General features: G+C 52.3%; 1 protein-coding gene across 1 annotated transcript; it reads right to left on the reverse strand.

The window, feature by feature from the left end:
• Positions 1-21,213: 21,213 nt before the first annotated feature.
• LOC112589929 (translation initiation factor IF-2-like) lies at positions 21,214-22,854 on the reverse strand. The gene is made up of 2 exons (XM_025305007.1): positions 21,938-22,854; positions 21,214-21,841 (listed from the first exon to the last, which is right to left on the reverse strand). The coding sequence occupies exons 1-2, from the start codon at positions 22,852-22,854 to the stop codon at positions 21,214-21,216; spliced, it is 1,545 nt and encodes a 514-aa protein (XP_025160792.1).
• Between the last annotated feature and the right edge of the window lie 717 nt (positions 22,855-23,571).

Consider the following 23,571-nt stretch of genomic DNA (forward strand, 5'->3'; position numbering starts at 1 on the left):
TTATACAGCGATTGAGAAGGCCGAATAATACTGTTTGCTAATAATTCTTGAACTTGTTTATTAATTTCTTGTTTGTGAACTTGAGGAAATCTATATTGTTTTGTATTAATTGGATATTCATCTATAGTCGATATACGATGTTGTAGTACGTGCGTCGAAGTTAATTGTTCTCCAGGTAAATGAAAGCAATCTTGGTGAGATTGTATCAGTTCAGTTATGCTACTAATTTCATTTTTACTTAAATATTTAAAATCCATTAGGTCAAATAGTCTGGCTAATCGTTCGTCATCATGATTGTCGGTTGAATTTATTTGGAGAACGTTTATAGGCGACTTTGAATTAATGAAATCATTATGGAGATAAGTGGCAGTGTCTATATCGCACTGTTGCTTCGTGCCGTCGGATCGTTGATTCGTGTCAATATTTCGTCTGTCCGTCAAAAATTCGGCTGCTGCAGACTTACCAGCATTTGTGGTTGAGGCTGGGAGAGCTAAAACTGTCGTATTATTATTAGAAGAATGATTACATTTAAATTCGATCATATTATTTCGGTTAAAAGATTGTAAAGATTCCTGGTTACAAGGGAAAATTGAAAGATCAATTACTGGCACACAGTTAGTATTATTTGTAATAGTTTCATTCCTATCTATATAATTCCTATTACATTTTTTAATTTTTTGAGTTTTAACATTTTCATAAGAAGCTTTAATAACTCCTTCTTGGATATCATTAATTTTTTTTGATACTTCTATAGATTTTTCTGTACTGTCTTGATTTTGATATTCAGCATTTAATTCCCTTTTATTATTATTATTGTGATATGAGCTCGAAATGTTCCTATCAAGTTCATAATTTTTTATGTGAGGGTTCCATTCTCTTTGATTCCCTACTATCTCCTTGGAAGGACGGGGAAACTGGAAACTGTTCCCTTGGATTGGAGTGTTAGGGTTTGAACAGAGAAATTGAGAACCATCCTTATCCTCATGAATATCATTTAAACTCCTTTTTGAGGGAATCAGTGAGCCAATTCTTTGCTTATTGTTTTTCAACGAACCAGGAATTCTGAGAGTAGTATGAGAGGTCGCTACCCTTTTATCATCCTGGATATTATTCTTAATTTCAATATTATCTGAGGATTTATAGGAGGTTTGGAAATTTCCCTCCTGGACTTCAATTAGGATATCATTCAAGGATGGGGAAGTCTGGAAATTGCTTCCCTGATTTGGAATATTTTGAGAGTTAATTTTCATGCACTGATTTCTTGTACTTTTATTCCTTTTTTCCTCGAATTCATTATTTTGAATTCCTGAAGGGGAAAGTTCCCCTCCCCTGGGCAGCGGGCCAGCACCTGTGTGGGTTTGGGGAGGCGGAGGGCCCACGCTATATGTCTATGATCAGACAGCGATTCGTCCTCCGCCTCCACCCTCCATTCGTGGAACATCTTAGCGGCCGAGGGGGTGGCCCAAGTCAAATCTATGACTGAACTCCCCCTCGGCCGCACACAGGTGCTGGTTGAGCCCCTGTTCATTAACAGGAGGCCCAGCCCCGCTGCCCAGCCGATCACGGACTCGCCCTGAGGGTCCCTTTGCCGGGGACTGCAACCCCACCCTTCCGAGTGGGCGTTGAAGTCCCCGGCAATCACGACAGGCCGGGGATGGCACCTACGTACCAATTCCTCGATCCTGTCGAGGACCCTCTTCACTGGGGCGAGCTCCCCGAGACCGGCTTTATTCCTGCGGTAGGGGAGATACACCCCCACCACAGTGATGGACCCCCAATCGACCGCCACGTACGAGGACTCGTTCTCCCTAAAAGTACAGGGAGGGGTCCCCGCCGCAGGGTTCGCCACCATGGCCACCGAGCCGTCCGGGCTGCCGAACCAGTTCGGACCTGGTACCGGCACCCAGGACGGCTCAGCAACCACCCCCAGCCCGGCGCCCAGCTCAGCCATTCTCTGCAAGCAGAGATCCTGAGCCCGGGCGCCGCGGCCGAGGTTGGCCTGTAGGGCCCGGAGTAGCGTGAAGGCTAAGCCTTTCACGCCTCCTCCGGGCTGCCTACTTCCACTTCCTCCTGCGAGACCCCGGGCGGCAACGCCGTTCCGGTCTCACAGGAGGAGGCTCTGGCCTCGGTGGCTTCCAGTGCGGGCGTCTCCGCGGAGACATGGGAGGTCCCTACCTTTGAGGCCTCCTCCTCTCGGGGGTACGAGGGGGGACCAACCAGAAAGGGAGTCAGGGGCAGCGCTCCCTCCGACTCCCTTTTATCTACAGTCGTTGGGGGTGTGCCCGGGGGCTCCACCCTCCTTACCTTCGGGTCATCTTCGTCCCTGTGGGCCTCCTCCTTTTCCCCTCTTCTTTTCCTTCTCGGCAAAGGTGCCAGGTCCTCGATGGTCTCCGGTTCCCAATCCAGATCGATGAGATTGCTCGTGAGCACACCTTCCTCCTGGACTTCCACCTGTGAGGGGGTCGGAGCCCTTGTAGCTCCTTCTTCCCTCGGTGGAGGGGGGGCCTTTCTCTTCCCCTCCTCGGGCTTAGTGGGGTCCGGTTCTCCCCCGGCAGTGGGGGTTCGGGCCTCCCCCCCGCCAGTAGTCTCCTTCCCCTTATGCCTCTCTCTCTCTTTCTTCCTTCCCTCCCTTTTCCTCCCGGGAGGGGGTTTGCAGGCAGGCCCTCCGATCTTGTGACCAGAGGGCCTGCCCGCCTCTGCGCACACCAGGCAGCGCACCGCCGCGGTGCACCCCTTGGCGCGGTGGCCGGGGTTACCGCAGCGATAACAAGTACCACTGCGGTCGACGGCGCTCATGCACCGCTCGCGCACGTGTCCCCGTTCCAAACAACGGAAACATATCGTCGCGCGAGCGGGCAGCGCCGTCACCCCGGCGCGGGTCCAGCCTACTGGAACCCGCTCCGCGGCGGCGACCTTAGCGGCCGCCGCCAGTGGACATCGCACCACCATCGCACCTATTCCTCGCTGGGAGATGCTCATCCCGCCAGAGGAAACTTCCTCCGGCGAGCATCCCCCAGCGAGGGCCACGGCGGCCGTCACCTCCTCGGCCCGGGTCGTCGCATCCAGGCCGGCTAATCGCAATGCAGCGAATTTCGCCGGTCTCTGGATGCGATAACCAGGGCCTTTCTCCGCCGCCAGCTTGCGGAGTTGCTCCACAAGCCGGTCGGCGGATGCCCCGACGTTGAGGCCAGGCACCTCCACGAGCATTGCTCCATTCAGAGCCCGGCGGACCCTCAGGGAAGATTTAATCCCCAGGTCCGCCGGCCTGATTCGGCGCCTGGCCTCAATCATAAATTCCTCATATTTACCGTCGGGGCACGTGATGGTGACGGCCGCCGAACGCGGCGGCTTTGGTCTGCCTGTCGCCATTGCCGGTTTCCCCCTCCCGGGCTCCTTTTGTTTAGGTGGGGGAACGGCAGGGGAGGAGGAGGTTGTCCCATCCTTCCCCCCCGTCTCGCCTTCCTTCCCACCACTTGGGACCACGCGGGCTCAGATGTCCCCTCTGGCTCCTGCTGGGGTTTGGTTGGCCGTCAGATCGCTTCTAAGAGTTCCCTGGCCGGTGTTCCCTTCCCGCTCTCCCGGGCCCTTTTCTCTTCCTCCTTCATTTTCTTGTCCCTCTCCTTTTTCCTCTTTTTCTGCCTCTTCCGACTCTCCTTTCTTCTTCCCTCCTTAGATCTCTCCGGGTCCGCCGTTGTCCGTGGTGCCCGGGTGTCCACTTGGGTCATGGACGTTGCCGGAGCCGTTGCCACCGCCACCCGGCCCCCTCCACTCGCCGCCATTAGGGAGTCGAGCTCCGCCCTCATTCGGCGGAACTCCTCCCCGTGGCCGCAAGTATGGGCCGAGACGGCCATGGCGGCGTCCAGCTCCTCCTCAGCTTTGCTTGGCTTCCACGTAGGTGGAGGGGGGTGCTCGGGGGGGTTATCGTCATACGACGGGATCTCCACGAGCACCCCCACTTCCACATCCTTCCCCTTCGAAGGAAGGGGAGGGGGGGAAGGGTTGGTTTCTCTCCTCCTCTTCTTTTTCTTCCTCCTCCTATCCTCCTTCCTTGTCCTCTCTTCTTCCTCCTCTGCCGACGTGCTTGTTGACGTCGTTGATCCTCCCGTCGCCTCCGCGTACGTCAACTTCCTTCCCCTGGAGAGCAATGAGGGAAGAAGGGTGGAGGCCTTCATGGCCTCCAACTCCTCGCCCAACCTCCTATTCTCCACGCGCAACTTCTTCAGCTCCATCCGGAGCTCTTCTGCCTCCCTTTTCGTCTCGGAGGCCTCTCCTCCTCTGCAGTCCTGCTCTGCTGTGCGCGCCAGCAGAGTGGCCATCACGGCCTCGGAAGTGGCCACAGCGCGGTTCAATAGTCCCACGAAGGTCCCCTTCAACGTGCGGGACCTCCGTGCGACCAATCGAACCGCGCCCAAGGCTCGACCCACCTCCGAGGCCAGTTCGGTCACCCTGGCCTCTCTAAGGAGCGTGATGGTGGCGTTATCGCGGAACACCTCCTCGACCGGGCGCTTGTCCTCAAGGGACCTCAGCATTCCCGTGTCGAGGAGTATTCGGACATCCTGCTCCAATCTTTGGCTCTCTTCCTCCTTCTTCCTCTCCATCTCCCTTTTCTTCCTTGCCCCCACCCCTTCCCCAGTGGTGGGTCGCCGACCCGGCCCCTTCTTTACTGGCTCCAGGGCGGGAGACTCCCTCCCGGAGGAGCTGCCGCTTGTGTTGGCGGCCTCCCGCATCCTCTTCCTTCCTCCTCCGCCGGTGTTCTGGCTAAGGGGGCCGCTTCTGCCCGGTCCCACTCTTGGTCCCGCAGCAGTCCTTCCAAGGCCCTGGAGACAGATCTTACTTCCCTGCGAAAGAATTACGTCGGAGCTTATCACCGGACCGGTGACTCGCCCCGACGCTCCCGCAGCCCCATCTGCCCCCTCCTTACTATCCTTGCTCTTGGGAGAAGATTTCCCTTCCCCCTGCTTTGAGCAGAGAGGGCCTGGTCTTTTGGTCCCTGGTGCCGCGGTTTTACCCGCGGACACCAGGGACTTGGTGCTCCCACGTTGGGTGGCCGCCCGCGTCAGCCTACCCGGCGGGCTCACCGCGCCATCCCCGCAGTCAGGGAGACGCCGGTTTGAGGACGGTGGTCGGTCCTCGTTAATAGGTGGCCCTCCAGGGGCTAGCCCCCTGGAGTCCGCATGCTCAACCTCCCCGGAGGGAGGGGAGGAGGCTTCCGCCTGGCGGACTCTCTCCACCTCTAAACCCCCCTTCCCTACTAAAAAATCACCCACGAGGGGTGGTCGATCCATGGACGGGCTGCTACGCCCGTCCATTAGGACCGTTGAGCCCGAAGGCTCTGGGTTTTTTTGTTTTAATAATTGAGAGTCCATTCTTGGTCCCACGAGTACGGCGGGAAGTGGGCGTCGACCCCGGGTAGAGCCCCCGCATTACCCGGGGTAAGGCTAGCGTGTCCCCTGGGTTCGCCAGGTGCCCAGGGTGAGGAACCACTAGCGACAGGTCACGCACCTGCCATTCATCCCATAAGCGTGGCATGCCTCAACCGTAGGATTACGTGGTATTTTATAGAGGACCCGCCTCGCGGTCCGGCCGATTAAGGCAAAACCCCCGGCCCCAGAGACATGACCTAGGGTTACGGTGTAGTAGGCTAGGGTCTGCCGGGGATGCCTGAGCCCCCTGTACCAGGATGCCGAAGCACCCTGGCCCCTCGCAATCGTGTCGGGTTATACGTCCTGACAAGTACGGGTTTGCAGTCAGGGTTTTCCTTCCTCTAGAACGGTTGCCTTCATCCGGCTCACGAGCTCGTTCTGCCCACGCTGTAGGGTCCTTTGGATCGCACTGGTACTAGTACCAGTGCGGTCCTCCGGTCCCTATATGAAACTCGGAAGCAGCTGCCCCTCCGAGAGTGAATAAGGACGCTCTTAGTCTGGCCTCTCGGTGCAGATCTCTCCGGCATGGTAGAACCTGCCAGGGGCCGAAACCCCCGCCGGCACAGCTCTGCACTTCATCAAGGCACACAAGCCCCCCCCACCACGTCAAGGTGGCGTCCACGGGGGGGAGGTAAATATCCCTTCTTAACATGTGAATTGCCAATTCGTACGAAAAATAAGGTTTTAGAACGTGCAGGTACTACTATAGATTCAGGTGAATAAAAAGGAATTTTAATATTTAAGATATCTAACTGTCCTTTAGAATAGTCAATTTTTGCTTTCGTTTGTTGGAAAAAGTCGTTTCCCAGAATGCCACAAGATTGAATAGGAAAGTTATCAGAGATAACATGAAAATTAACAGGAATGCCCAAAATTATTATTACTATTTCCCCCATAGTATATACGGGATATTCATTGATCCCACTTAACTTTAATATATGATTCGAATTTATTATGTGATTCTTCGGAGTCCGGCTTCCTTTAATTAAATTAGGCCCTGATCCGGTGTCGAGCATAAAAGTTTCGGAATAATTATTGTTGTCTAAGCTTATTTGAATAGTAGGAACACAACTTTCCTTGTTCAAATTAATTTCTATCTGCCACATTAAAGGAGTTCCGTTATAATTTCTTCTGCTTGATTGGTCATTACCACGCGTCTGTTCCCGTCAGTTCCCCGAGTTGCGCCCGCCGTCGGGGAACCCGATTGGTTTCCCTGCATTTTTCGATTATTTTCGATTCTCAAAATGCAGTTTTCTATTGTGTGTCTTGTTTCCTTGCAATACCTACATTTATTTGCTAAATTTTGTATTGTAAAATTGGAAGTATTTCCCGATGACCGATTTTCACGACAATTCCGAGCACTATGTCCCGTTCTATTGCAGATTTGACAAATAATTTGGACGTTATTTCCCAAAGAATTGCTATTAGAAACTTGTCTTTCTCTACATTGAAATGCTTGATGTCCGCGTCGCTCGCACCATTGACATACTTCGTTATTAGGAAAATTACTCCGGTTAGGATTCGTGTAACAATTCTTCGCGTTATGACCCGGTTTATTGCACATTTGACAAATAATATTACTAAAATTAGAAGAATTACCTCTACAATCTTTAGAGACGTGACCAGGTCTCTGGCAATTTTGGCATATAACCTGCTGATTATTAAGTGAATGGCAATTTTGAGCAGTATAACCGGGTTTAGAGCATATCTGACATGTGACGAAATCACTTTGTACGATTTTTACCGGCTTTTGTCCGATAGTTTCTCGGAACCTACATTTATCTGCACTATGGCCCCGTTTTTTGCAAATTTGACAGAATAAAATTTCGGTCCCCAAGGATTTTGTTGTGTTTTGCAATATCAGTTTACATTTATCTGCTGTATGACCGGATTTTTTACATATTTGACATAAATCTGTATTGACTTGACAACTTTGCAACCCTCGTATTTCGAAAATATCCCGTAATTCTTTTTCAATTTTTAAGGCTTCTTCTACGGTTGCGGTTACATCTAAATTTCTGGCAATTCTTTTCTCTATTTCGGGCTTTAGCCCTCTGATAAAACTGTGAACCAATTCGTTTTCTAATGATGTTTTATAAGAGCGACCTATTGCTCCGTTATTCGTGATTCGGTGAGCTTCTAATATACGTTTGCCTATTGCTTTCGTTCTGTTTGCGTATGTAAGTACTGTTTCATCGGCCCGTTGGTAATTTCGCCCTAATTCTGCTTGTAACTGGATTAAAATTTTAGAAGAACCGTATACATGTTTCAGAAAATTTGCTAATTGACTAATCCGCGAGAAATCCTGGTCTTGTATAGAATGGCGAACTTCGCCGGTCAATCTAGTTTGGATTATTTTAGTCAAATATTTTTCGTTGTCAGGCAGTATCATAGATTTTGCTAATTCACATCCTTCTATAAAATATTCAACAGGTAAATTTTGACCATCAAAGAAAGGAACGGCTTCTATGATATATCGTAAAGTAGCAGAAGAGTTATTTGCTACTATGTTATCGTTCATGATTTCTGTGGTTGTAATAGATTGTAGATTAGATTGTTCTCTAAGACTACCTTGTCCCGTAAGATCTTTTACCAAAAGTTTACTGCTAGGATCAATTTCGCTTTCTGTGACAACCAGACGGAAGGATTATAAGGAATTATCAAAAGATTTATACTTCGTAGATTCAGCGCAAAAACTAGTTTCTTCGGCAGATATTTCTGCGATAGGACTCGGAGGTTTATTAGTCCTTTGAGGTGAATCAGTTATACCAAATGCGCTGAGAGAAAGTGGGCTATCACTCAAGATTTTCCGGATGATGGAAGTATCGACGACAGATGTAGGAGCAGGAATTGTTTCAGGGGTATTGGAGGTAGTTTGTTCACTATGTGGCACGAAAGGTGTAGATATATGTTGAGGTTGTTCCGATGATTCTAACTCGCGAGGACGACGAAGTGGTGTGTTCTCGACAGCTCCGCGGAAAGTTTTTTCCACCTCGTCTTTATTAGATTTAGACCGTGTATTCATACCCTTTTTTCAACAGTCGCTCTTATCATCCCGGACGAGCCCCCAATTTTTATATGTTACGTCCTGGAGGAGGAACGCAACTTGACGCTTGCTTTCGCAAGCTCCGACGTACTCGCAAGTCTGCGGTGCAGATCAAGGATCGGAACCCTTTATCTGGCGCGGACATACGTCGGTGGTCCTTTATTTAGGTCAAGGAACTGAATCTTTTTACCTGGGATAGGACCGTGAGCGACGGTTGAGGGAAGGGAGAATTTTTTGGTTGAGAATAATTATTTGGAAAACGTGATTGGTTTACGATTACAAACAACTTGTTTTATTAGTGATTAGACGGAAGTTCACAATGAAATAAAATTTGTAAGATTTTATAATGTGTCTGTATACATATGTGGTTAACAATCGCGCTCAGAACAATGATTCTCGATTACTCAGAACAATATTCCGTGTTCGTTATGTCCGACTGTGATCGAAAGGATTGGGCCACTGACGTCTGATTTAACAATTAAGGAGGAATGCCAAGGAGGATAGAAAACGGAAGTAAAACGAAAGGAAAAGAAAAGAAAGAGAAGAGAAGATAAAAAAAGATGAAACGAAAGAAGTCACTCAGGTAAAAGAAAATATAAGTAACTTACTGCTGGACTTCTTTGATCTTAGTAGACAATGAAAGGTGTGGTTGCTGCGTCTCTGTGAGGATGGACTCAAGTTGCGCCAAGGACTAGAAACTGGTCTCAGCAGGATCTCTCGCAATGTCTCAAGGGTGCACGAGATCGTTGCACAGAAGAATAGATGACTGAAGAACACTGATCTGACTCACTAGTAGGGTTGGTTATCAAGAAACCCTGAAGGGGTGTTGGAGAGAAGGCTCTGTCCTGGTTGCGGGTCGGTCGGGAGGAGAAATAGAAGTAGCATAGCTTTTTCACTTTACCAAAAATGTCACCTCGGTCAAGAGGTGGGGTTTGGGAAGTTGCGTCAGGCTCCGAAGTTTATGTCCAAATATGGGTATAGGATTTTGTTGCAAACTTTTCGGAAGTGGGGTTTTAGTAGGGTTCTTAGATAAATATGATAAAGGATCGGGTATCTATGGCAGTAAGAGATTTCAAGGTTTCGCTAGGGTTAGTCAGAGGTTGTGCGCGATAGGAATTTATGAATAATGTGGGAAACGCGTGAGTTTCCGAAGATCAAAGGCTGGCAACATCATATAACAGCATGAAAGATTGTCTGATCGGTCCGTCTTCAAAGAAAATTATTGCTCCGAACGGGAAGTTATTTAAGGTTATTTGGAGAGGAGGTATATGGCCAAAATGACTCAACGGATCTTTTCCGATGGAAATAGAGGAAACTCTGGTGATTAACGCAGAGAGAAAAGAAAGAGAAATCTGTGTGTGTGACGTCACAGTTCTCGGAGGGTCGCGGAATGTGAACATTTGGTAGTATAATATAAAATGCAATCCGCCCTACTTGACAACAAATTCAAAGTGCGCGGAGTCCGCTGGACGTAACAATATGAATATCTCTTATTCAAATGAACATCAAAAGAGTATCATTCGGTATTTTAAAACTCGTATGTAATGCAGGCTATCGATCAAGTAATCCCCTGATTGTTTCGAGCAATGTATTTCAACGTCACAAACATACACATGCAAAATCTATTTGCAATTCGCATTGACTCGAACGACATTTTATCTTCCATAGTCCCACAACCGTCATGCGGAATTTTGTTTATCTTTTCATTTTGCATTTACTGACCGAAACGACTTGCAGTCAGAGCCGGCCATGTTCCGCTTCAACTCTGTAACGAAAAATTCACATTCGCTCATCAGATCAGACCAACGAGTGCGGGCGAGTAAAAGTGTACTAGGTGCGCAACTAAGTTTCCGGGTTTCACACATGGATGGCTCTAACGACACATGTAGTCGACATACATGTCTGAAGTTGTATTTTTTTATAGCTTGGACATCTGTTAACATTAACCAGTTGTAATACTAACACATATCGCAACGCAAAATTATTTTTTCTAACAACGAAGAAGTCGAATTTTGTGCCAAACAAACAGCATTTGCGGGAACTTTGCTTTTCTGCTTTAACTTGAAAAAAGTGCAGCTGAAGCATGTTATTTGCTTGAAGAGGCCTACGGCGAACATGCACCATCGAAAATTACCTGTGAAGATTGGTTTAAACGCTTCAGAAGTGGCGATTTCGGCACTGAGGACAAGGGGCGCTCCGGAAGAGCAAAAACAATTGAGGACGCCGATCTGCAAGCGTTATTGGATAAAGATGATACGCAAACACAAGATCAACTTGCGGAGGCATTAAACATGACTCGTCAAGATATTTTCAAACGTTTACATGCCATGGGAAAAATTGAAAAGGAAGGAAAATGGGTCCCGCATGAGTTGACTGAGAGACAGATGGAAAATCGAAGAGCCACTTCCGAAATTTTGCTCTTGCGGCATGAAAGAAAGAGTTTCCTGCATCGAATTGTTACTGGCGATGAGAAGTGGATATATTTCGAGAACCCAAACGTAAAAAACCGTGGCTTTCACCTGACGAAGCATCAACATCGACAGCACGGCCAAATCGTTTCGGAAAGAAGACAATGCTCTGCGTTTGGTGGGACCAGAAAGGAATCGTGTACTATGAGCTGCTGAAACCGGCCGAAGCTGTGAATGGACATCGCTACCGACAACAACTGTTCAATTTGAACCATGCATTGCTCGAAAAACGGCCAGAATGGGACACGAGACACGAACGAGTGATATTGCAACATGACAACACTCCGTGCCATCGCACTTCCATCGTTCAGGACACCATCAAAACGCTGAAATGGGATTTGCTACCGCCATATTCGTCAGACCTGTCCCATTCCGATTATCACTTGCTCCGGTCGAGTGCAAAATTGGTTGAATGAATGGTTTCAGTGCAAAGACGCGTCGTTTTATCGTCGTGGTATTCATGTATTGCCAGAGAGATGGCAAAAATGTGTAGCTAGTGAGGGACGATACTTCAAATAAACCATTTTTTGTATTTCTCTTGAAATTTTTCATTTTTCATTGATCAAAAAAACCCGAAAACTTAGTTGCACACCTAGTAGTTTACCTTCTGCGATTGTAATTCAAGTCGAGCCAGAAATTATATCCCCACTCTAGATCGCCAAGGGTCAAACAGAGGACTATGGTAAACATGTAAACTTACCTTCAAGCCGACTCTGCTTGGCCCGAACCGAATCCTCCGGTGTGGCACCCGCGTCCGCCGTATTGCTGTTACTTTCCGCAACAACTGAAACAGAAAAATAATTTTCCTGGTTAATAACCTGCGGTAGAGAGAGAATATCTTTGATCGGGACGAATCGAAAATACGGAAATAATTTGATATGGAATTTTTATTTCTATATTTTTGTTCCAACATTGAAAATTTAAATGGGACTTGAAGCTTTCAAGAGAGCTGATAAGGAACAAATTGCAAAGGCAAAGATTGTAAAGGGTTGAACATAGATGTGTAGGAAACTTGTAAACTTTACGTTCCGATCGATTCTGCTTGGCCCGAACCGGATCCTCCGGTACGGCATCCGCCGGATTGTTGTTTCTTTCCCCAACAACTAAAACGGAAAAGTAGTTTTCCCAGTTGATAATCTGCGGTAGAGAGAGAATATCTTTGATCGAGACAAATCGAAAATACGGAAATATTTTGATATGGAATTTTTATCTCAATATTTTTGTTCGAACATTGAAAATTTAAATGAGATATGAAGCTTTCAAGAAAGCAGATGAGGAACAAGTTGCAAAAGCAAAGATTTTGAAGAGTTATGAAGGGTTGAAGGGTTACAAAGATGTGTAAAAACTTATAAACTTTACCTTCCGGCCGACTCTGCTCTGCCCGAACCAAATCCTCCGGTGCGGCATCTGCGTCCGCCGGACTTGCTTCCCGCAACATCTGGAACAAAAATTTAGCGTTCCTAGTTGGTAAGCTGCGGTAGAGAAAGAATGTTTGGTCGGAATGAGTGGAGAATATTCGCTACGGTTTTTTTTCTTCATTAACATTGAAAGTCTAGATAGGACTTGGAGCTCTTGAAAGAGCTGACGAAAAAAATAACGGTAAAGGTGGGGTTTAGGGGACCCGCCTCCAATGAGCTTGTCATTCATACTGTTACGTCCCTGGATTCTCAACCCCTGAATATCATCGCTAGGAGGGTTGTTTATAAACAACCTGTATTTCTGTTGTTTTCCTGACACCATGTCAGATTTGGTCTGGCTTCCGCAACGAGCGAATGCATTCGAGACTGTTCTTGAATGAATGTTTCTCGGGCAATTCTATTTTGTTTGACCGCCTTGTTTCATTGTATTAATAAATTTCCTTTACTTTCTAAGTCGACTGATTCATTTCGGGTGTGAGTAAGTGAGTGAGTGAGTGATAGTGAGATCTCACAAAAGCTGCCCGAGGACATAACATTTTGGGGGCTCGTCCGGGATCGAACAAACGACGAGCCGATTGGAAACAACGAGCTACAAAGGATCGATAAAAATGACGACGCAACATTCGCCAAGGGTTACCCGATCACAAGCTCCGTCTCGAATCATCGTCAGCGGGGCGCCGGAGGAAGAGACACCGACGCAAGCCGAGCTGTTGCAGGCTGCGACAGATGAAATTCGGCAGCTGCAAGAGGAGCGGAATCAACAGCAAATACGCTTCGAAGCTGCGATGCAACAGCGCGACGAAGAGCTGCGTCGACTTGAGCAGAGAATTGCTTCGCAGGAGGAAATTTTACAGCTAAGTCCTCCCAATAACACCGCTTCGAATGACACCGAAAACAGAGCTTGCGGGGACTCAAATAATGATTTTCGCGCAAAAGTGGGCTTTAAATTAGAGCTCGATACGTTTGACGGAAAAGTTCCGCTGCGGGAGTTCCTCTCGCAATTTCTTTTGATCGCGCGCGCGAATAATTGGGATGAATCAATGAAAACTAATGCTTTGGCTGCGAGTTTAAGAGGGAAAGCGCGAATGGTTTTGGAGAACTTGGAAAATTTAGATAACCTCAATTTTACTGAATTAAAGTCAAAGCACGAGCTTCTTTTCGGGGAAGGGAATCTAACACAAAATTACTATTCGCTGTTCACAAATCGGAAACAGAAATTCGGGGAAGATCTAGCCACTTTTGGTGCCGAATTGGAAAGGCACGATTAGCATATCCCGAATGTTCCTTTTCAATAAGAGATAAAATAGCGTGTGCACAATTCGTTTCGGCTCTTTCGGATGGTTTCTTGAGAAGGACCCTTCAATTAGAAGGAATAACCTCTTTGTATTTGGCCGTTGAGAGAGCGAAAACGGTGAAAATAATCCAAGGAGAAAATTTTAAAAAAAGAAAAGGAAATTACGGAAAATTTAACAGCGCGAATTTTCAAAGGTTGGAGAGGAACGGCGCGCAGAAAGAATACAAAAACGGGAATGATGATAAGAACAATGAGAGCGATGCGCGAAAAAATGAAAAGAGAAATCCTTCGAGGGGAAGATGGCGAGGAAATAATTTTTCCTCAAAAGAAAAAGAATGTTGGACGTGCGGGAAGACAGGTCATTTCCGATCTGAATGTCCTGAAGAGAAGGGAAACGCGGATTAGTTGAGCTGCGTGGGGTGAGCTCAACTTTCTCTCGGAAAGCCCCGATGTTAAATCAATTTATTGGTTTCGATGTCGCTAGAATTAGGCAAAATAATTTCTGTTATAATGGAAAAGTGAATGATAAGAATTGTTCTTTTAGAATAGACACGGGCTCTGATGTTTCTCTCTTAAATAGAAAGTTGTTAAGTAAGGATATGAAAGAGGTTCGAATTGAAAATTGTATTGTTATTGTAATCATTTCTGACAGACAGGGGCGGACAGCCTCGGCCGTTACGAGACCGGATCCTCTGAGGTCGGCTAGCAAGCCTTCCCACCGCTCCAGGGTCCGGTCTCTGGCTTGAGTCATCAGGGCCTTCAGGCCCCTGGCCGTCAGCTCTTCCCCCTCGCGAAGCTCCTTTACCTGCCAGTAGAGGATTCTCCTCTCCTCGGCCAGGAGCTCCACAAGGGGGAGCCGGCCAGGGTGGTCGCCGCCATGTATGACACGGTGCGGAACCCCCGGATCGCCCTGATCATTAGGGGCCTAAGGGCCTGCCTCATCTGCCGCTTGCCCACTGCGGAGGCCAGCAGCTGAGGAGCCCAGATAGGCGCCCCGTGCAGGGCGACCGAGAGAACCGCACCGACATACAGACGGCGAGCCTGCTATCCTGGGCCCCCTTGGGCACGCATCAGCCTGGCCACAGCCAGTCCGGCTTTACGCACCCTGGGGGCCAGCTGCTTGAAATGTGGCCCGAATGACCACCGGCTGTCCAACATCAGGCTGAGATATTTCATCGTCGGCCCGACGCGAACGTGGACGCCATCGACTAGGACCCGGGTTTCCGGCGGCGCCCGACGTCGGCCGTGAAAGAACACAGCCTGAGTCTTCTGGGGCGCCACCTTGAGACCCAGGTCTCCGATGGTTCCCACCACCGATGCCACTGCCACCTCCGCGCGGAAGCGGGCCTCCTCCCAGTTCTTCCTTTCGGCCACCACTAACGTGTTGTCTGCGTAGCAGACGACGTGGCAGCCGTCGGGTAGTGGAGTGCGAAGAACCCGGTCGAAGCCGATGTCCCATAGCAGGGGGCCGAGCACCGACCCCTGCGGGACATCGCACTCCATGGTGCGCCAGCCTAGAACCTCGCCTTCCTTCGTGAAGGCGAGGTCTCTGTCCCCGAAGTAGGCGGACATTATCCGCCGGAGATAGGCGGGCATCTCGAAGTGCTCAAGAACCCGTCCTATCTGCGGCCAGGTTGTTGAAGGCATTGGAAATGTCTAACGACACCGCCAGTAACACCCCGCCCCTTATCTCCACGACCGCCCGGGTCAGGTCCCGGACCCACTGGATAGCATCCAGCGTGGATCGTTCGAGCCTGAACCTGTATTGGCGGTCGTGGAGGTCCAGCCCACTCAAGGACATGTGCTGGACGAGGCGGTCCGCGATGATGCGCTCAAGCATCTTGCCCGCCTCGTCCAGTAGGCAAATCGGCCTGTAGGCTGACGCACTACCGGGCTCCTTGCCTTCCTTCGGGAGGAGGGCCAGTTTGGCCCTCCTCCTCTCTGGGGGGAAGACCTCCTCCCTGAGGCATCCGGTCATGACCCTGCACGTGGCCGCGAATAGGTCCCCTTCGGCCAACGCAAGAGCCCAGGCGCGGCCCGGAATCGCGTCAGGGCCAGGGGCTTTGCCCCTGCCCCCGAGCTTTCTCCGGGCCTTGGCCGAGCTCCTCTGGAGTGACCTCCAGGCCATTGTCCCAGTCCCCCTCCCCCATTTCTGGGGAAGAGATAACCGGGGGGCCCCCTTCCGCCCTCGGAAAGAGGGCGTCCAGGAGCCTGTCGAGGGCCTGGGGGTCTAACGTTTCCGTCTGTAGGAGCGCCCAAGGACGGATCTTCCCCATCGTCCTTGTATGGGCGCCCCCACAGGTCGTCATCCAGGGAGCTCACTAATTGCTCCCAGGCTTCCCGCTTGGCCTTTTTGATGGCTTTTTTGAGGACTACCCTGGCGGCAAGGTAGTCCTCCTTTGCCCTTGTGGCATCCCCGTCTTGTCGCCGGGCACGCGTGTACGCCCTCCTGGCGCGGTCGGAGGCACTGCGGAGTACCGTAATGTCCTCCGACCACCAATACGCTGCCCGGCGTCGACGGGGATGGGAACGGGGCATCGCGGCGTCGCATGCCGACGCGACTATCCTCGTTATCTCCCCGGCCCCCTCCAGGGGGCCAGGGTCCCACTCACCTGGCTCTATGTGCCAGGTGGCCACAAGGACAGCAGCCTGGAACCTATCCACGTCGAGTCGACTAAGGACCCATCTTTTTGGGAGAGGAAAATTCCTCTCCCCTGGGCGGCGAGCCGACACCTGCTTCGGTTTGGGGAGACGGAGGGCCCAGACTATGTATCTGTGGTTAGATAACGTCTCACCCTCCGCCTCCACCCTCCATTCGGAGAATAACCTCGCAGCCGAGAGGGAGGCCTAAGTCAAATCAATGACCGATGACCCCCCTCCCGGCCTTATGCAGGTGTCGGTGGACCCTCTGTTTTGTAACAGAAGGCCCAATCCCGCCGCCCAGCCGATGACCGCCTCGCCCCTGGGATCCTGCTGCCGGGGACTGCAACCCCACTTCTCAGAGTGGGCATTGAAGTCCCCGGCAATCACGACAGGTCAGGGATGGCACTTGCGTACCAGGTCCCCGATCCTGTCTAGGATCCCTTTGATACGGGCGGGGCAGCCAAGTCCGGCTTTGTTCCTGTGATTGGGGAGATATACCCCCATCACAGTTATGGGTCCCCAGTCGACCGCCACGTACGAGGACCCCTTTTCCCTTAAAACACAAGGAGGGGTCTCTGCTGCAGGGTCAGCCACCATGGCCACCGAGCCGTCCGGGCTGCCGAACCAGCATTTACTGCTGATCGGCACCCAGTTCGGCTCGGTGGCCACCCCCAGTCCGGCGCCCAGTTCCCGGATCCTGTATACCCACAGGTCCTGAGCCCGGGCGCAGCGGCCGAGGTTCGCCTGTAGCACCCGGAGTGGCGTGAAGGCTATGTCTTACACGCCTCCTCCGGGCTGTCTACCTTCGCCCCCTCTTGAGAGACCTCTGGCGGCTGGGCCCCCTCGATCTCCCCAGAGGGGGCTTCGGCTTTGGTGGCTTCGACCTTCTGCGCCTCTTCCGGCACGGAGGGCGACTGCCGCTCGGGTGTCCCTGCCTGAACGTTTCCTTCCTCTGGGGGGTATGAGGGGGAGTTGCAGAGGAGGCCGGGCTGGCCTCCTCCGGCTGCGGAGTCCGGTCCACGGGATCTTCTTGAGGGGGTCGGGCCTCCCCCTTCTCTGTTCCCTCGACCACAGTCGGCAGCCTCCCCTTCTCGTGCGCCTTAACCCCCCTCCTCTTCCTTGAGGAGGAGGGTTTGCAGGCAGGCCCTCCGATCTTATGATCAGAAGGCCCGCCCGCCTCGGCGGGCAGCGAGCCGCCCCTTGGCACCCTCTGGCGCGATGGCCGGGGTTACCGCAGCGGTAACACAGCCCGCTGCGGTCGGTGACGCTATCGCACCTCTCGCGCACATGCCCCGGTTCCAAGCACCGGTAGCATAGTTTGGCGCGAACAAGCAGCGCCACCACCGTGGCGCGAGTCCATCCGACTAGGACTCGCTCCGCGGCGGCTACCTTCGCGGCAGCCGCCAGCGGACACCGCGCCACCATCGTGCCGGTGCCCCACCGGGAGATGCTTACCTCACCGGAGGAAACCTCCTCCGGCAGGCATCCCCCGGCGAGGGCCACCGCGGCCACAACCTCGTCAGCCTCGGTTGTCGCATCGAGGCCGGTCAGTTGCAATGCTGCGATCTTGACCGACCTACGGATGCGAAAACCGGGGCCTTTCTCCGCCGTCAGCTTGCGGAGCTCCTGCGCAAGCCGGTCGGCGGCTGCCCCGCGGTGAGGCCAGGCACCTCGACCAGCATATTCCTATTCAGGACCTGAGTAACCCTCAGGGATCCCGGGATACCCAGGTCTGCTGGTCTTATCCGGCGCCGGGCCTCTACCATGAACTCCCGATAGCGGCGGGGGGGGGCAGGTGATGGCGACGGCCGCGCTCTTCGGCGGCTTCGGCTGACCCGGTCTCGCCCCCTTCTTCCCTTTCTTCGCCCCCGCCTGCTTGGTGGGGGAGGAGTGGAAGCCGTTCTCACCCCCTCCTTTTCCTTCCTCTTCTCCTTCCTTCCCAAGACTCGGGACCAGGCCTCTTCTTTTCTCTCCTCAACCCGGAGCGTTCATCACAGTCCTCCTTCGTACCCCAGCCCTTCCAGCTATTTGGCCGGGATTCCTTGTCCTCCTTCCTTGGCTAGTCTCCCTCTCCTTGTTGAATCTAGCCCTTGCCTTCTTCCTTTTCTTCTTCTCCTTGGCCTTTTCCCTTTTTCTTGCTTAGTCCACCGTAGTTTTTTTAGCCTGGGCCTGGCCCTCCTTCTTACCGTGGTCCTCTTCCTTGTCCTTGTCCTTGTTGCCTCGGGCTGGTGCAGGAGACTCCACCCCCTCTGCGACCCGGCTCCCGTCCCATCCGTAGACGAGGTGAGGCTTCTGATCAATCAGTCGCCTCACCCCACCACCGGATGCGCGGGCCATATTCGCCATGGAGGCGTCCAGGTCCCCCTGCACCCGCCCAGGCTCGGGTCTCCATGTCGGAGAGGGAGTCTCCCCCGGGAGTCTATCGTCATGTACGGGGTAGATACCCGGACGAGCCTCCCTCTCCCTTACCTCTCCCCCAAGGGGGGAAGAAGAGGAGATAATTCTTGCTACTCTCCTCTTCTTCCTCTTTTTCTCCCTCTTCTTCTCCTCTCTTACTTCCTCCTCCGCCGAGGTAGACGCCTCTCCGCTCGTTACTTCCGCATACGTTCTTCTTCTCCTCGACGGCTCCAGGAGAGGGGGCTGAGTGGAGGCTGTCGGGGCCCTGGCCTTCTGGAACTCCTCCTGGAGCTTCATATTTTCGGCCCGTAGCGCCCTGATCCCCTCCCTGAGTTCCTCGATCTCTCTCATTACCTCCGGCCTCTCTGCTCCGCCACCCCCCTGTGCAGCCGTCCTGGCTATCAGGGTCGACAGAGCCGCCTGGGAGGTGGTAGTGGCCCGGTTCAGCAGGCTGGTGAACGTCCCCTCCAGGGTGTTTGAACGTTTAGCCACCAGCCTGACTGCACCTAGGGCCCGACCCACCTCGTCGACAAGCTCTGCCGAACCCCTAAGGAGGTTTAGAGAGGAAATATCCTTAAAAACCTCCTCAGCGGGGCGCTTGTCCGCCAGGGTTTGGCAGAGCCCCCTTTCCAGGATGTTCCACGCCTCCTTTTCCAGCCTCTTGAGGCGCTCTTCTCCCTCGCCTCCTTCTCTCTCCTTTCCTTCAGCCTCATCCCTTCTCCGGTCGTGGCTGGTCTTCCCTTCTTTTTACCCACTTCGCACGCCTGTGCGATCAGGCCCATAATTTCGGCCACTGCCGAGTTGAGGTTCTGCCCCTCCTTCCATCGTGGCCATGTAGTCGCCTCAAGGACTATTGCCAGCGTGTCTTTGTCCAATTGGCTTAGGGCCCATCTGGCTGGTCGGGGATCCTTATTGAGTCTGGGCCGTGGCAATCCGTTGGGGGTGGCGGAGAGTTCCATTTCGATGATTAAATGGTCTGATAGGGACTCCAATTCCTCCGCCACCCTCCAGGCCTGCACCTTTCCATAAGCCGCAGGGGTCGCCCACGTGAGATAGATCATGGACTCCCCCTGCGGTCCGACGAAGGTTGGTTTCCTTCCTTTATTTATAAGGTGCTGGTCCAAATCCACGGTCCACTCTTCTACTTCCTCCCCCCTCCTGTCACCATCCCGGGTTAGACTCCACAACGCCGACTTGGCGTTGAAATCCCCGGCGATGATGACAGGGCCCGGGAGGTCTCACGTCCCTCCCGATTTATCGAAGCCTGGACTTGTAGGTTGGCAAGTCCAGGTTCTTGCTTGAGGGGAGGTAGACCCCGACCATAATAAGGGGCCCCCACCTGGCCACGACATACCCCTTCCCCTTACCCAGTTGGGTAGCGGGGGGGAGTGATTATCCGCCCTCCATGTTATAGCGACGGAGCCCGACTCGTCCCCAAACCACCTAGGGTTGATTTTTGGGAAGCAGTAGGGCTCCGCCGCTGTTCCCAGACCTGCACCACGCTCCGTCATAGTGTGCGCAAAGAGCGGCATCGCTTGACGGGCGTGGTGCAGGTTGGTCTGGAGAAGTCGGGTGGCCATTATTATTCGTCTACTACGATAACCTTTTCACCCGCCTCCTCCAGTCCGTCATCCTTGTCCTCGTCCCTTTTCCGGGTCCTCTTTTCCCCTCTCTTCTCCACCTCCATCTCCTCCTCAACCCGTGCGTTAGAGGGGGGAGGGTAGTCGGTAGGAGAGTTGGGGCGTATGACTTCCTCCTTCTCCTTCTTTTCTTTCTCCCTGCAGCTGGAGGGTGCTTTCGCCTTTGTTACTGTCGCCGTTGCTACTGCTGTTGTCCCTGCTGGTGCCTCTGTTGCAGCCTGCTTCTTTCCCTCTCCTGCTTTCTGTCTCTTCTTTTTCCCTTTTTTAGGGGCCGGGTCACCCATACGGTGGTCCGCTGGCTTCCCTCCGGCTGCGCACACCTGGCACCTGGCCCTAGAGTTGCAGTCTCTTGTCAGGTGGCCAGTTTCTCCGCATCTGTAACAATTTCTGCTCCTGTCCACTTCGCTCTTGCACTTAGTTTGCACGTGGCCTCTTTCCAAGCACCTGTAACATTGTAGGGGTTTCGCCTCCAGCATGTCGACTTTGACCTGGGTCCAGCCTATGGTCAGTGTCCCCTTTTCCGCCGCCTTCTTGGCTGCGACCAGGGGACACCGGACCCATAGGAATCTGGATCCATTCGGTGCGGGGTGATTCTCCCGGTCTTTACGTTCGTGGCTTCACACCCTCCGATTTTCGCCACCTTTTCCGCCACTTCCTGTTCTGTGGTGGACAGCTCCAGGCCTCTCAGTCGTATTTCCCCAATTTTTTGGGGCCGACTGACCCTGGCCCTATCCTCCACTACTTCCCGCAATTTCTCAGCGAGTAGGTCCGCCTGTTCTCCTCTTCTTTCCCCAGGGATCTCCAGGATCAGCGCTCCGGTGACTCCAACTCTTGTTTTCATCCTGGAGATCCCCAGTTCCTCAATGTCGATTTTGGCTTTTGCCTCAACCAACAATTCTTTGTACTTCCCGCTGTCCGCCGAAATTGTTATTGTGGCTGTGTTCGGGACTCTCCTCTTCCTTATCCTCCTCCTCTTCTTCTCTTCCATCTTTATTCCTGTCCACAGGTTTTGGAGGCTGGGCTTGGGCTTTCTTCGCCGTTTCTCTCCTCTCCTTTTTCTTCTCTTTCCTTCCCAACACTTTGGCCCAGCTTTCCTCGGGCTTGGTGGTATCTGCCCTCTCCATTTCCCTGATGGGGAGAGGAGGAAATTCCTCCTTTTTTGTTTTGGGGAGGGGAGGCATGGATTTCCGTCCACTCTTCTGCTGCTCCAATGCTGTTGCATTCACCCCTTTTGCCCCTTTTTTCTTCCTTTCTCTCGGCTCTCTCTGCGGTTTCGGTTGTTCCGCAGGTAGATTGGAGACCTCGCCCTGGCTGTCCCTATTTTGTGGCGCCATTTGGCTCAGCACATTAGCCACTATGGACGCCACCTTTCTTTTTAGGGCCTCAACTTCTTCCACTGTACCTTGCTGTTTTTCGATTCTAACCTTTTTGTTGAACCGATCGTCCTCCTTTATAGTCGGTCCAGGTTTCCCGACTTTGATGACCTTTATATTTTCTTTTAGGGCCTGTTTTCTCCAGATTTGTTTTTATAAGTCCCTTCTGGACTTCAATGACCCCCAACCCTGACTGGTCTTCGTCCTCCATGTCATCGATGGGGGGAATATGTACCCTTCTGGATCGGGTTCCCTCATTTCCTCCTTCCTGACATGGACTGTAGTCGGGGGTGGTACACGTCGAGGAGGTGGAGGATCTACCGGCATTGATGGTGGCGCCTCCTTTAATTGGCGGATGGTACCCTTTAGCTTCTCCATCTCCTTTCTCAGTTCTTCTTGAGAGGTGCGGAGCCTTTGATTCTCGCTCCGCACCTCCTCTAGAACCTCTATATTTCCTCCTCCTTCCGCTACTCTTCTGCTGAGTATAGTGGCTCCCACCGTTATTGTTACAGCAGCATCCCTTAGGACTTTTATGTAGGTCCCTTTGAGGTTTCCGGACCTTATAGCGATCCCCAGCATCTTCTTAGGGGCGTCTAGTACAGACGCAGCTAGATCGTTCGTTGGGGCCTCCTCCATGCACTCCGTCTGCCTGTTTATCTCGGCCACGTACTTACGATTATTCGTAAGGTTGGTAAACGAGACAGACGGATTGTCCATTGCCTTCAAGAGATTCTCCTCCTTCGTCTTCGTTTGGAGCATCTCTTTCCTCGCCATGTATGCCTTTTTAAGGTCATACTCCCCAGTGGTTTTGGGTCTGCCTCTCCTCCTTAAGGCCGTTGCCGCAAAGGCCTCTTTATCGGTCTCCCCGTCAGATTTGTAAGGGATAAACCACTTACAAGTCTTCTTCTCGGGGGACTTCGGTCTCTCTGGCGATGTTGAGGCCGATGTGGACACCATTCTTCTATTGGGAGTCCTTGATATGGACCGCGACGGGGATTTGTTGTCCGTCCTGCCGCCTCTCCGCATTGTAGCACGGGTGTTCTTCCCCCTTGTTGCTACGTTACGAGACGAGCTGCGAGGTCCGCTCTTATCAGCCATCTGGCTAGTGCCACTCTGGCTAATGACGGAGGTTATTCTCTCAGTCTCCTCCATGTGAGAGCTGGTAGGGGTGACCAACTCCCTTCACTCCTTACGACTTGCCGGGTTCGTCATAACATCTTTGGTGTCCAGATCCTTTTCCATTCTTCTTTTATTTGTTTTTTGTTTAGCGAGGTCGTCATTGTTGTTTTGTAACCCACAACTTCGTACGGTCACCCGGGCGTGTCCTCTGGAAAAGGGGGAGCCTCCGAGTTCCCCCAGAGGAGTAACATATGGCGCGGGCCGACGGAATTACCATCGTCGGCACTGGCCTCCCGCCCCCTACACGCGCCCTGACCACTATTTCTGGTGGCCAGACCGCTTTTGAGGGTCCCATACCTCCGATAATATGGGCACCGTACGAAGCGCCGCCACGCGGAGGGCCCCATGGAGGGAGGTAGCTTACCGGTGTTGCACTCCACCGGGAGCGCCTCCCCCATGGCAGCCAGCATGCTCGCGTCGCCCGAGGGTCCACTTTAGGGCGATGCGATCGCATTCCCTCGGGCACAGCATATAGGGGTTCCGGCCCCGCCTCGAAATACGTCCGAACAGCCCGGAACATACCTCTACCCCCCAGGTACCTTAAGGGGTTCCAAACCCTTATGGTGTGCAGATCCGGGTGTGGATTCCAACCTCCGCCCGGCCGTAACCGGGATGGATGAGGGAGAGGTCCTCCCCCTTCGGCTGCCGGAGCACCGGCGTGCAATGCCTCCGGGGGTGGGGTCCTCTATG

Source organism: Harpegnathos saltator, unplaced genomic scaffold (assembly GCF_003227715.2).
Source record: "Harpegnathos saltator strain DR-91 unplaced genomic scaffold, Hsal_v8.6 scaffold66, whole genome shotgun sequence".
NCBI classification, from domain to species: domain Eukaryota; kingdom Metazoa; phylum Arthropoda; class Insecta; order Hymenoptera; family Formicidae; genus Harpegnathos; species Harpegnathos saltator.

What these genes read in the sequence shown, in the direction of transcription:
- LOC112589929 (XM_025305007.1), bottom strand. Translation starts at nt 22,854, where the DNA reads ATGGAGGAGACTGAGAGAATAACCTCCGTCATTAGCCAGAGTGGCACT. An exon ending in AGGGAACCCGATCCAGAAGG is followed by an intron (nt 21,842 to 21,937) that starts GTACATATTCCC and finishes ACAAATCTGGAG; the next exon opens with AAAACAGGCCCTAAAAGAAA.